The 13,512-nt window shown below is 36.5% G+C and overlaps 1 protein-coding gene across 2 annotated transcripts; it reads right to left on the reverse strand.

Annotated features, from left to right (window-relative positions):
- Positions 1–503: 503 nt before the first annotated feature.
- Positions 504–11,848, reverse strand: LOC134856740 (uncharacterized). Of its 2 annotated transcripts, XM_063873015.1 has the most exons (4): positions 11,728–11,848; positions 11,037–11,569; positions 1,755–1,904; positions 504–1,306 (listed from the first exon to the last, which is right to left on the reverse strand). In XM_063873015.1, the coding sequence occupies exons 2-4, from the start codon at positions 11,287–11,289 to the stop codon at positions 861–863; spliced, it is 849 nt and encodes a 282-aa protein (XP_063729085.1). In that variant the 5' UTR covers positions 11,290–11,569; positions 11,728–11,848; the 3' UTR covers positions 504–860. The 2 variants fall into 2 exon arrangements, with proteins under 2 accessions (XP_063729085.1, XP_063729083.1); XM_063873013.1 differs by lacking the exon at positions 11,728–11,848 and having other exon boundaries at positions 11,037–11,663.
- Positions 11,849–13,512: the final 1,664 nt, after the last annotated feature.

Below are 13,512 nucleotides of genomic sequence, written 5' to 3' on the forward strand. Positions count from 1 at the left end.
TCGGCTTCCTACTTTTTAATGTGGTCGAGAATTGGCTTCAGGAAATTAGATAGTCGAGTTTTACTAAGGGAATAAAACCAAAAATGGCGTCCAAAGGGTCTGGAGTTTCAGCTGCTTGGATTGTTGCATGCCTGGGTCGAATCTAGTATACGTCCGGTGAGTTTAATAAACTTTTTATTATTAATTCCTATTGGGGGGTTGCCGTTTTTACCTCACTTAGGACTTCTGCCACAGTAGGGACAGAATCTTTTGAGCTCGAACTAATTTAAGTATTTCCCTTTTTGTATGCTTTACTACTTAGCATGGTGCTTAAAATCGGCAAAGCTAAGTTTGGTTTTAATCAAAAGAATCACCATTTCTAACATAATCAAAACGTTTCCGTTTTTCATCATATTTTTTATTCAATTGATTAGCTTTCAAACTGATTTAAACGTTTTCCTGGCAATCTTGACGAAGTGGAGAAAAACTCAATAAAAATTTATTTCATTTTGTTATATCTAGCATTATTTCATGCATGGACTTAAAATTAAATAATAGATGGCTCGTGATATGTACAGATATGTTTTAACTCCAATTTTTTTTGGAAATGTTTACTTTGCGCATATTTTTATATTTTTTTTAAACTAGAAGTATGAACAATACGTTAAGTTGGGTTGATTGAGTTCTAAAACCTCAGGGCATATCATTCAGATTTACAAAACGAACCAAAGCAGAAAATATTACAAAATCGTGAAGCATCAAGGGAAATCATACAAAAATAACATCCACATTCTTGGTAGCCAGAGAAATTGCATAATCTAAATTGAAATGGAATGAGTCTCAAGACATTAAACAGCGAGAAGAGTTAACTTATAAATTATTTAACTCGGAACGTAATTTTTCGGAGGTTGAGGTCGCATGTCATAGTCGTACCCGTTGTACCCATTACCCCCTCTGTAATCATTATTGGGTCCATAGCTGTCTCTGTTATACGGGGGAGCATGGCCCAGACTGTTCACACTTTTTGGAGATATTGGACGCATCTGGTTCATAGTTCCCCCATTATTGCCTCCGAGATTCACTACCGATCCAGTTCGTTGGTATCCGATCGATCTGTGGTCGCGGTAGTCGGATCGGTCCGATCGGAGCTCATGGTCGTTGCGGTTGTTGATACTGACAATGAGTCGGATCAGGGAGAGAAAGAGGGACAGTCCACTGAAGCTGAAGGAGACCCAAGTCACGTGGTGCGAGTGTCCCAGGCGCTCGTAACGGAATGTCTGCTTGAAGTAGTGCAGTACCACTGTCGAGGCCACCAGCAACATCACGACTGAAATGAAATGATTGGGCGAATTGATCTCAGTTTTCATATATTTGGTGAACTTTTCAAAAAAATAAAGTGGTGCTTTTTTCTGTAAATTTCTTGGCTGTAAACTGTAAACAGAATGCATTGTCCTTTTAATGTCCAGTTAGCTGGACCGACAAATTTGCTGATCAGATACAGGACCGCCACGAAAAAACCTACACATGGTCCCAAAGTAAAGTATCAGCGAATTTCCTAGGCAAGGATAAAAAAATTGCTGCCAGAAAAACTGAAACCTAGGAAACATTCAAATCAAGTGGAAAAATTAAGGTCTGATTAAAATAATCAAATAAGAAAGACAAGTAACTGCCAAACACACTTATTTATAAAAATTTGAGAAACGAACTTTAAGCATTCTTGTTACACTTTTCGGTTTTCGAATAACCGCATGAAGTGAGTGTGTAATGATACTTACATTCGAAGAAAGTGACCCAGAATGTGGTGAGGGTAAGGGCCACCGACTTGGCCTGGATGCCCAGCAGCTGGTAGGACAGCAGCACAACCAGAAAACAGCCCAGCGCAATGGCAGTCACGTAACACGCTGTGCCCGTAGTAAGCTCAGCGTCTGAAATAATGATACTTATGTCATAATAAAAACTAGCCCGTTAGCTAAACAACAATAATTGTTGGAAACAAAAAAACAATACGTTTCTTTGGTATTATTTCATGACATCCATTTAAGGCCGACTAGCCGTAAAATTTTTCTAAAAGCGCCTTTTGCGCCCTTATATACTAACTTGGAAGAGGGCGCGCGCCAAAAAAATGCAACTTTTTTACCAAAAGTATCCAAAAAGTGCACAAAAATAACTTTTTTGACCTGTTTTTCAAAAGTTTGTATTACCCGATAGATAACAAAAACCTAGTTAAAAGAAAATCCTCGATTAATTAAAATCCTATGGACAGAAAATGGAAGGGCTTTTAAAATGCCACAAACCTTTGAACGATTCAATTCTCAAACCGTAGGCATCCTGAACCCACAAAACTGATCAATGTGTTAAATTTTTTAAACTGTTGGCAAAAAAGCAGTTTTTTAAAACAAATTTCCACCCCAGAGTCCCAACCTCACGACTGAAATCTAAAAAAACCATCGCATCATACGAGCAAACACTCCGGAGCAGGCAACTTTTTCCAAAATGAGTCAAAATATTACGTTTAATATTTTTCCCGTTAGTACGCAAGCAAGGGTAATTTTGAAAAGCTGACAAATCTTTAATTGTTTCATAATTAAAAAGAAATGGGATTAAACTTTTTTATGTATATAAAAAAGATTGACTCTCCAATAAAGCTGTAAAAAAAGTAGCGTCCTCTTTATATGCTGATGTGGCGTTTCAAATTTTTTCGCTATAAACTCGGTACTTTTTTAGAATTCTTGAACACTCGAAACATTAAAAAAATACAAAGAGGAATCGTTTTGGAGACTACCCAGGACACTCAACTTATTGGCAACCCTCGTTTATCACAACCCGCTACATTTCTTAAAAATTCTTCTTAACTTCTTTAACTTTTGTGATAGGTAAAAGGTTAAAATACAGTATATATGTGTACAGTAAAATGTCTCCGAAAAAAAGTGTTTTGCTTCCTTTTCAAATTAGGCTTTAGCATCATGGGTAGCACAATGTTTCGTGTTAACCATTGATTACAATTCATTTTTGTTCCGACTTTCGATACGAAAGTAACGGAATATTTGTGCTCGGGGTGGGTTTTTTTTTTCTTCAGACAAATTTCGGCTTTTTAACTAGCCATTTTTGACGGAATTTTTTAATATCATTCGAAAGGTATTGTTGTCCTGAGCTTAAATTTGAAAAAATAATTCACCTGTGATCATTTTTCGCAAAGTTACGGGGGTTTAAAGATTGCCATTTTGGCCAATTTGGGACAATTAACACGCGATATATTTCGCGCTATTAACGCGTAAGCGGAGAGTTAATCCGTCTTAGAAATCGTTCCAAATTGGTTTAACGAAGCTTATTTGCCATAATTGACTTGTTACAAGGAGCGAAACCTATCCTTTTGTACTTTATATGGCGTGTGGGGGGATGATTTTCATTAAAAAAAACTTCAAATTTTAGAAAAAAAATTTCATTTTGTTTCATTTCATTTAGTTTTTTAAATGATATTACTGCTCCATAAACATTAAAAGGCGGTCGGGACATTCAGGGCTTCGCCCTGATACGAGCAGTCTTGTTCTTTATTTGTCTATAATGTTTGAACGAAACTTTTGCGTGTCTTCTCTTAATATATCGTTTTTATTTCTGGAAATTATTGCTCTCTTCAAGGTGCTTAGAAACATGTTGCAAAACCTGATAATCCCCTAACATTTGTTTCAAACAATGCTCATTCATACTATTGCTTGTTTTTCTCGAATCCGATGGAATTTTACTGTTAAAACAAAATAAAAACGAATGTGTTTTGTAGGAATGAATGAAGAGCAGCTTGGTAAAAGTCTTATGAAAACATTTGGGGCCTAAAAGTGCTAACTTTTAACAGACAGTAGTAACTTAAATCCGACTAAGGGTTACTCAAAACGGGGTAATTCTTAATATGATCGTATCAAGAGTAAATATTCCTTCGAAGGTTTTTCGTGAAAGCTCGAAAGCGCGTCGACTAGCCACATGAAAGATTTTTACCGATTGCTTTTGCTTGAATCAGCAAGGCAGAGGAAAATTTGATTGACTGGTAAATTAAGATATCAACAATGTTTCGTTCAACATTTTGATATGCTGCAACTCGATAAGATCTTTTGAGAGTCATACTGAGATAGCATTTCTCTTTCTCCGTGCCATCTTCTTCATTCTCATCGATGTCAGATGTGCAATAATTTGGTGCTTGATTTTTGTACACATTTAAGAGTCTAATAATAGCTTTTCGGCCTTTTTTGTAAAAGCCTCCAGTTTTTCTGGCTTGACTGGGAGAAAAGCGTAAATAAAAACGGCGCAATTCTAGATATGCTAATATGAACAGTGTTTTATTTTGAGAACATTTTAAGAGTAACTTTGAAAGCTCGGGATGCTAACCTAATTGAATTATTAAACCTCCAATTTCACCGCATTAAGTTTTGTTGTCCAAGGCCATTCTTCTCCCTGTACATTAAACGAGTGCTTTTATTTAAAAAATTTGGGAGTCCATGGTAAAGGTGGGTTAGAACATAGTTGTTGGCAACTGCGTGACGATATTCTGATGTTTTAAAACTGAGTGGCAGGGCGACAGTTTATTTCAAATCTGCCGCAGCAACGGAAAAAGTTGACGAGAGTGTCTCGCTCTAGTTTTCTATAAGCGTAGCATTTTTCGTGCCTCTGATAGTCAGACTGAGATATCATGGAAATGCTCTGCGCGGAATCTTCATTTTCAGTTATCCAGTGGTTGAATAAGTACTGTATGCTCAATTTTTTGCGATAATTCAATTTTTAATGAATTTTTCTTGCGTTCAAAAAAGTTCATGTCACTTATTGTGATACGAAACAGAAACTTTTCCTAATTTTAGAATATAGGAAAACAATTTTGACCTGAACAATTCAAAAACAGTTGAAGATTCGACTTAAAACTTGTAAAGGGTTTTAATTAATCGGAAAATAATAACCGGTGCGCGTTAAACTATAACTCCGGTGCACGCAGGGGCGGATTTAGGGGGGGGGGGGCGGACGCCCCCCCTTCAGGGATTTGACCCCCTGCCAACCCAAAGGGTCCCCCCTTTGATACTTTTTCAGAATCCATTTTTGGCCGACCGACCCTAAAATTTTTCTAAAGGCGCCTTTGGCGCCAATATATGCTATTTTTGAGGGGGAGCGCGCGCCAAAAAAACGCATTTTTTTTGTCAAAATTTTTCAAAAAGTGCCCAAAAAACGGCTTTTTTGACTGTTTTTTCAAAAATTTGCCTGCGGCGCAGAAAGTTTACCAAAAATAGGGGCAAAACAGTGCTTTGGGAGAGCGCGAAAAATAAAAATCAATTTGGTCGACCTAAAAAAAAAAAAAAAGGTCGTCAAAATTTTGGAAAATTTTTTGAAAATCCGCCCCCCCCTCGAGAAAATCCTAGATCCGCCCCTGGGTGCACGTTCAACTAAACCTACGAGACCTCAATGTTTTTCGACGTTCGCTGAAACTGGCGGAAAATTTGTGCTCGGGATATTTTTTTCTCCAGACAGAGTTCGACTTTTAAGTAGCAATTTTTGACGGAATTTTTCATTTCAATGGAAAAGTATTTTTGTTTAAAGTTCTTTTTTTTTGAAAAAGGTAGTTCACTTAAATTTTTTTTGTAAATTATATTACTTTGTAGTTTACACTGCGCGTGGGGGATGACTTTCAAAGAAACGAAAATTTTTCTTTTTTTTTAAAAATTCCATTCATTTTTTAAGTGATCACTACTGCATAAAATTTCAAATGCAGTCGCAACACTCAGATGTTCACCCTTATACGCGCAGTTTTGTTGGTTTCCGTACTTATGAATTAGTTTGAATTTATTTGCTTACAGTTAGGGAAAAAATTTCGGAATTGTTGTCATAGATAAAGCGCTGATTTAAATTACCCGAAGAACACGAATAAAACTTCAAAGTTGAAACGCGTTTTTCTCAAATTGGATCTCTTAAATCAAAAATGCTTTTACAAATCATGGTTAGAGTTTTAACAAAAATAGAATAGTGCAATTTATTTTGTTAAATTCAGGTCGAAATATTTATCCAAAAACGATCAATTTTGGCTTTTTAGAGAATTAAAAATTAGGTCAAACCATTTACTGACAAAGTTTTATAAGCGTTTTATAATCGAAATTTTAAAAGGGTGTAATTTAAAAAGAAAATGCGCAAAACTTTCAAAAGCTGTTTTTAAATAAGAAATGGGTGTTATATTTGGTAAAAATGACATTTTTGTCTATCAAACCTAACTAAGTTTTTAATGCAGTATTTTACTGATTTTGCCCTTCCTAAAATTGCCATTTTTGGGTTATAATTTGTCGCCAGAGTTTTTTGAGATAAATTACACCATAGCAATTCTGCTGCAAATTTATCTGCAGTGTTTTCTACCTAAAATCAACCCATTTAGAGTAAAACGTGTTTTAAGTTTCAAGTTTAGTGCGCTTCATCCGGATAATTTAAATCAGAAATGTGTAGGTTTTTAGAAGTGAAATGACAGGGGAGAAGTTGTATGGCGTAACACACACTTTTCAAGGCTATTGTTTAAAAAATCCCGGACTGGATTCTGTGTCAAACACTCGTTTCACTCCGCAAATTGTTTTAATGGTTTTGTCAATTGTTGTTCCAATCTTTATTGTTTATTGTTGAAAAAAATAAGCATTTAGGCGTGTTTTTACACGCACTATGGGGCAGCAATTGTGGGTTTTTTTGGTCGAAATCAGTTGTTTTAGAATATTTATACTTTTCAATTTTTACTTTTTTGAACAATTGGGTTGAAGAAAAAACACAAAAATTCGTGTTTTCATGCGTCCAAAAAACCTCACTTGTTAATGTTTAATTAAACGTTTTTTTTACAAACGTTTAGTTTTGTTGAAAAATAATCCAGAGTTTAACGAATACATGTTATGTGTCCCAACTTTTTGCGTTTTGCTTTTATTACTGACAATTTGTTGGTAAAAAGCGTAAAATTATGTTTTTTTTTTCTTGAAAAAGTGAAGAGATGACCTTTCTTTCTATTCAAAAACCATGGCATTGATTGAAGGTAGATTGAATGGATTCCGAGACAAAAAGTTTTACCCCATTTTTTTTGTTAATTACACAAAAATCAGATTTTCTCAAAAAACCACATCTCCTTAACAGTCTACTCTTATTGCTTGGACTATAAACGTGTTTTAATTTCTACTCTAATAAATAGGCATCAGATAGCCCCTTAAAAATTCATATCATCACATAATCACTCGAATTTAAAATGATTAATTTACGGTAAAATTGACGAAAAAAACTTGAAAAATTATGTTTCTTATAAGTTATTATATAATAAGTTATTATGTTTCTTACACGACCAGTAGACTTGTTCTCAAGATCATACAAGAATCATTGGTTTGTTTTGAATTGATTTTTTCTTAAGTTATTTTTCAGTTTTTATAACAAAAAAAGTTTGAGGTTTTCCTTCAAGTTGGTAAAAACGTTTTTTTTTTTTCACTTGAGTTTACAGATAGGGAGGCGTTCCCGAGGAGCGTAGCGACGAGCAACGCCGGGTTAGCTATTGCCCTTAAACCAAAACGGCTATGCTTTCATATTTCAAAGGACATGATATGAAATGTTTCACGGTACACTGAGTCACAAGAAAAAACTTTGCTTTCGATATCTTTCAAACATATTCAAAAATAATCTATTTTTATCACGTATCTACAACTATCAAGATATCCAATTTGCAAAGTTTTCATTTTTTAAAAATTTTTTCTCATGTTTCATTTTAAGTATGTAGTTGAGGGCTTGATGTTTTGAACAATTTTATCTCATATTTCTACTTTTTTTATATCTAGTTAAGCTAACCAAGAAGTGGGCTTGAAATCATTAAAAAATTACCGTTTCCCAGTCAAAATTAGTCAGAAAAACTTTTAGGCTTAATTTGAATTATTCTAAGCTTCGAATTTTGTAATTTAGTGCTGAAATGTTAATTGAAAGTCTAAAACAGTCCCCTATAAGATGCCAAACCTTAAAAAAATTTATCGCTTAAAAGAATCAGTTTTTCAATATACAAAACCTTTTGCATTTGAACTAGGTGATTAGACATATAAAGCTTAAAGCTGTAATCAACCCCGTTTTTGGAACGAAAAGTACTTATTCTCAAGTTCACGGCGAAGTTTAAGTCTCGTTAATGGCCTCTACTTGTCTTTACTTGCAAAACTCTTAATTTTTTAGTCCCGGTCAGTACTCAATTTTGCTTCTTCATAACCAGTTTTACTCCAAGCTCAAAATTTTCCAGTAGAGTTTTTCCAGTATTTTTAACAAACAATTGCGAACTCTACTTCTATTGCGACACCTCTTCCTTGCCGGCAGTGCGGAAAAATACTGAGCTCTAAAAGGAACTTGAAAAGACTTCACAAGTTCACAAGATTGTTTCTCCCCTCCTCCTTGAACTGTTTGCGATGAGTGTCTCGAATCTTTTGAGAGATTGTCGAAAAGCCGAGGGCACGTGACTTCCAATAGTCATTGTATCTATTGCCATACAATATTTCTCACCGCGGAAAACAATCAGCAACAATTGGCGAAGAAGCCTGCATTGCCAGTTTGGGATGGCATCGCGACAACCTCTTCCGCTGCCCAAACGCAAAGCGCGTTCTTAGAGAAATTGCACCGATACAATCTCAAAATTGGGAGAAAAATGGATTTGCTTCAAGTCATGATGCAAAACAAGGAAGAAATAGATGCTCTCAAACTGGAGGGTCAAAGAGGGTCCGAACAAAGTGCAATTCCATGTGGAAGGGGAGGATCAAAATTCCCTATGTGCAAGACGGGGACACTGGAAACTTCGAAAGGACCATGCAATTTCTAAATACTGAGACATTGACAGTGTACTTCGAGGGAACAGCTGGGGATCAATGATTACAATTGATTAAACATATGGACAACCAAGTCAATTCGTTTTCGTCTCAGGGTAGCGGATAGATTAATGATCGAAATGAAAAATTGTCAATCAGTTTTGCGGCTTTCTCTCCAATTAAAGCAGAATCCTACCTCGAGCTCCTGATGCAATCAGTGTTACTTCTACTTTGCTCACTAATATTAACACTATAGATGATTACCGTTGCTTGATATGCTGCTTTGTTGCCGCATATCACAACGTGAATCAGCCGGCCCTCTACCCCACATCTAGTCTGGAGAAAAACAGGTGGCCAGAGAAAAACAAAGTTTCAATCTACGATCTCGACAAAGAAGGAATTGTGAAAATCAATGGAGAATACGAAATGCCAATGGGTCTGATGGATATGGACAGATTTGAAAGGTTGAACAATTGTCAAATCAACGTCTTTCGGTAAGCAAATTCTACTTCACGTTTAAAAAATCGTAAATCCCCTCATTAGTTTTCTTCACCTATTCAAACACCATTTATATTTCATTCCAAAACTAGGTATAAAAATTATTTTTCTTAGCAGGTTCAACGATGGCAAATTGTTTCCCATAAGAGTATCGAGCAGATTCAATACTAGCCTGATTGTGGACTTGTTGCTGCTGACAGATGGATCAAAAAATCACTTTATGTTGATAAGTGATCTCCAGAAACTGGTCAAGTACGTGCGGCACAAAGTGCACCGATTACAATCTGAAATTTGCCGCATTCGAAACTCTGAGAAGACATCAAGAGCTTTGCTACCAAGACCAAAATTTCTTCATAACATTGTCCAAGCCGGGAAAAGGTGACCACAAGTTTAAAAACTTGACAGTTCGTTAAAGTAATCCCAGAGTAATCTAATTTGATTTGGAGTCACTGCTCTTACCAGCATACGGACCGCAACCTGATCCGCAAAAAATTAGCACGCAAACGAGTGCAATCCATCAACTGTGCGGCTACGCCTTAGCAGTAATCAAATTTGGGAAAAAAATACCTGTTCAAGTTTGAGCTCAAAATAGGACCGAATGTAATGGAAGAGCTGATTAGACTTTTGGTAAAATGGATGAAACTTTGTTTGATATAGATGGAGTTGCTGAAGTGAAAATAAACCATCCCCTGCCTTGCCGAAAAGAAAAATAACTTCGCTTCTTTGTAGAATCTGAGTGCCAAAGGAGTAAAACGGTGTGCACCGCAAAAACTGGTCCACAAAACCTTCAGGGACACATTATTCACTGGAAAAACAATGAGAGTATACAACTATAATGTAGTTTCGAAAGTTCACACTAATATGACAGTGAAACAAAACAAACTTGCATTATCACCATTCGACGCAAAATGTTTTCTCCTTTTCGGCAGGATTTCGACAGTTCCCTTTGGCCATAAAGCCGCCTAAGAAAAAGCACTTCTAGAAGACATTTACATGGAAACTGAGTGGGCCAACTCATACAATGAAACTGATTAAAGTTCGCCCGAATTTCAACTTCCGGATTGGGGATTTAGAGGTTCTAGTAGCCGAGTCCGTGAACAATCCCCTGAAAATAACCCATTTATTTTATCGGACGCCTCAGAAGAAAGACCATCTACAAACAGCGCAAAGAAAACCAAAACAATAAACTCTGAATTCTGAAACTTATATTAGCATGACGAATGTTCGAGGAAAAGAAAGAAAGCCGGGAAAATATATCTACATGAAACCAGGACGAAAAGAAAAGTTCAGGAATTAGGGTGATTAACTTTAATTATCGCGGGAAAAGGGACCGCTTTAAAAGGAATTAGAAGGAATTTTTGTATCGCGTCCCGGTTGTTAAGCTCAGCTTAACAAGATCCTAAGGAGGGGGTCTTTTATTTCAGTGGTGGGAACTTACGTTCATTTACAAAATCCTAGGATAGGGGTCCTCCAAAAAATTAAGGACCCCTTTCTAGGATTTTGCTTTGCGTGAGGACATCCCCCCTTAGGAAGGACCCACCCCCTTAGGATCTGGGAGACAATGCAATACTACTCGAGTGATTCTGACTTTTAGTCAGGATTAATCATTCCGGATTATATCTATTTCGTCTGCATTAATCATAATCATGAGTTATTAGAGCCATCTTACTGATTTGAAGAAAAAACATCCCGAGCAGAAATTTTCAATTTTTTCATCGAAATTCGGAAAAAAAAGATATGAGATTCTCTTACCTCTGGTGGGCAGGGGGTTGGACCTTCCCGGCTCCGAAAAATATCTCCACATGCCAATACTGTGCATGTCGCCGCCAGTGTGCAACTGCAGCCCCTCCCCGTAGCCACTCTGGATGCGGGTGAAGTAGTCCCCCTCGAACCTCACTTGTTCTATCCAGGTTCCCCCTCCAAGTGCCAGGGCAGCCAGCACCAACACCACGATCTGACACGCTATGATCACCGAACTCAGTCCGATCTGGATTATGTCTGCCATAACTTTTGCTTTTTTGTCTGATAGATTTTCGATGTGTTTCTGATCTCTTTCTTGAATTATTGCGTTTTATTCATTCAAATTTATTTGTTATCTGTGACATGAGATTACCGGACAAGAAGAACTAAATGTCTAATTTTAAATATATGTCTCCAAGTAAATTGGGACACGTTTTATCTAAAACTGCAACTGGAAAAAAACAAGACTTATTCTTCAGCTAAAAGCACTATAGGAAACTAAACATTGGTCGAGCATAACATGGTGGCGTAGCTAGGAAACGTATCTATGGTGGCATATAAGCAAGCCGAAGTAAAAACCAGCCGAAAATACATAACTGTTACATATTAGTTGTAGCAATTATGTGACAGTTACGAAAAATGATTCAAATGAACTAACTTTTGGCTGGTTTCTATACTCTGCGCATTTTTGGCTAGTTTATACTTCGGCTGGTTTTCCACACTCGTATTTTTATGGTTTTATAAAAGTGGTTGAAAAGATATGCGCTTTTTCAGAAATCAATACCGCAGCGAAAGCAGGAAAAAGAATATTTCTGTTTAAAAAACTAAGCAGCTTTTTAAAATGTATGGTAATTTAAACGTATCCCTAGTCCAAAACAGTTTTCTCGCGCTTTTTGTAAACATAGTCAGCGTGTGCACAAGGAATGCTAAAACAAAAAAAGCCATTAAAGACACATTTTCACTACTAATACACATATTTTAGCTACTTTTCCTGTTTTATTTCTCTTCATCGATCCACACAAACTCAACGGCAGCAGGAAAATGGTAGTCTGACACATTATATTCATCTAAAAAATGAAGGAATGAAATCTATCACAAAAGCCTCAGAAAGCTTGTTTTTTCCTACTCCTCTTTGAAAACCGTGACGCTTTTTTCTTTGAGCAATGACTCATGGTCCGTTCATGTGACTTGAATTGGAATTTTTTATTTTCCATAGGCAGTGCAAGTTAGTTTTGATGCTGAAATTGGAAATAAGAGATGGTTTTGTTCGTTGAAAAGGCCGGCATGTATTCGAGCTTTGATAGCGATTTCCAGCCGATGTGATAAGCCAGCGGGCCACTGGTATGTGGGGCAAAACCCTGAATGTTTGAACTAACCTTTTTATCTTGTCTAAGATTTATATCCGTAGTAGTAATGTATCGTCCCGGGTCGACGTGCTCGATTTATATCTCGACATAGTTGACCAAAAATCGGTATCTTTCGACTTTCTCGACTGAATTTTGGTAGTTTCCTACTTTCTGGACTCAACCAAAAAAGTGTTCGGCTTTGTTCGACGCAGTTTTGATATTTTTCGACTCTCTCGACAAAAATTCGATCTTTCGACTTTCTCGACCGACATTTGTAAAACTTTGTTTGTTCAACTCCACATTCGACTCCGGGTCGTCGAACAAACAAAATTTTAAAAAATGTCGGTTTCGACTTTTTCGACCAAGTTTGTTTGACCCCGCATAGATAACTTTTGACTATCTCGACCAAAATTTGCTATTTTTCAAATTTTTTCGATCCAGTTCAGATATGTTTCGATTTTCTCGACCGACTTTTTTTTAAAATTTGTTTTTTCGAACCCGCATTTGATCCCGGGGTTGAACAAACAAAGTTTTAAAAAATGTCGGCTTCGACTTTTTCGACCGGCATTTTTTATAACTTTGTTTGTTTGACCCCGCATAGATATGTTTTGACTTTCTCGACCAAAATTTGATCGGTTTCGACTTTCTTGACCGACATTTTTTAATGAATTTGTTTGTTAGGCCCCGCATAGATATGTTTCGACTTTCTCGGCTAAAATTCGATATGTTTCGACTTTTTTGAACGACATTAATTCAACTTTGTTTGTTCGACCACGCATAGATATGTTTCGACTTTATTGACAAAAATTCATAATGTTTTGACTTTGTTCGAACCCGCATTGATATAGTTCGACTTTCTCGAACAAAAATAAGTATGTTTCGACTGTCTCGATTTCTCGACAAACAACAAAAGTTCCAAATTTATTTGATTCATATTAGTTTCGCTACAAGGGCGTGACTAATTATGTAATAGCCGGGGTCAAGCTTGAACGGTTTGAGCGGTTTTCCAGCACGATTTGAGCGTTCCGAGCATTTTTTTGACAAAAACTCTCAAACTGCTCAAATCTTGTTTTAAAAAACCGCTCAAAAGCCGCTCATTTCTTGCGGTGGTTTGTAAACGGCTTGTCAAGTAAGACTTGATC

Source organism: Symsagittifera roscoffensis, chromosome 1, assembly GCF_963678635.1.
Source record: "Symsagittifera roscoffensis chromosome 1, txSymRosc1.1, whole genome shotgun sequence".
Taxonomy (NCBI): Eukaryota; Metazoa; Xenacoelomorpha; order Acoela; family Convolutidae; genus Symsagittifera; species Symsagittifera roscoffensis.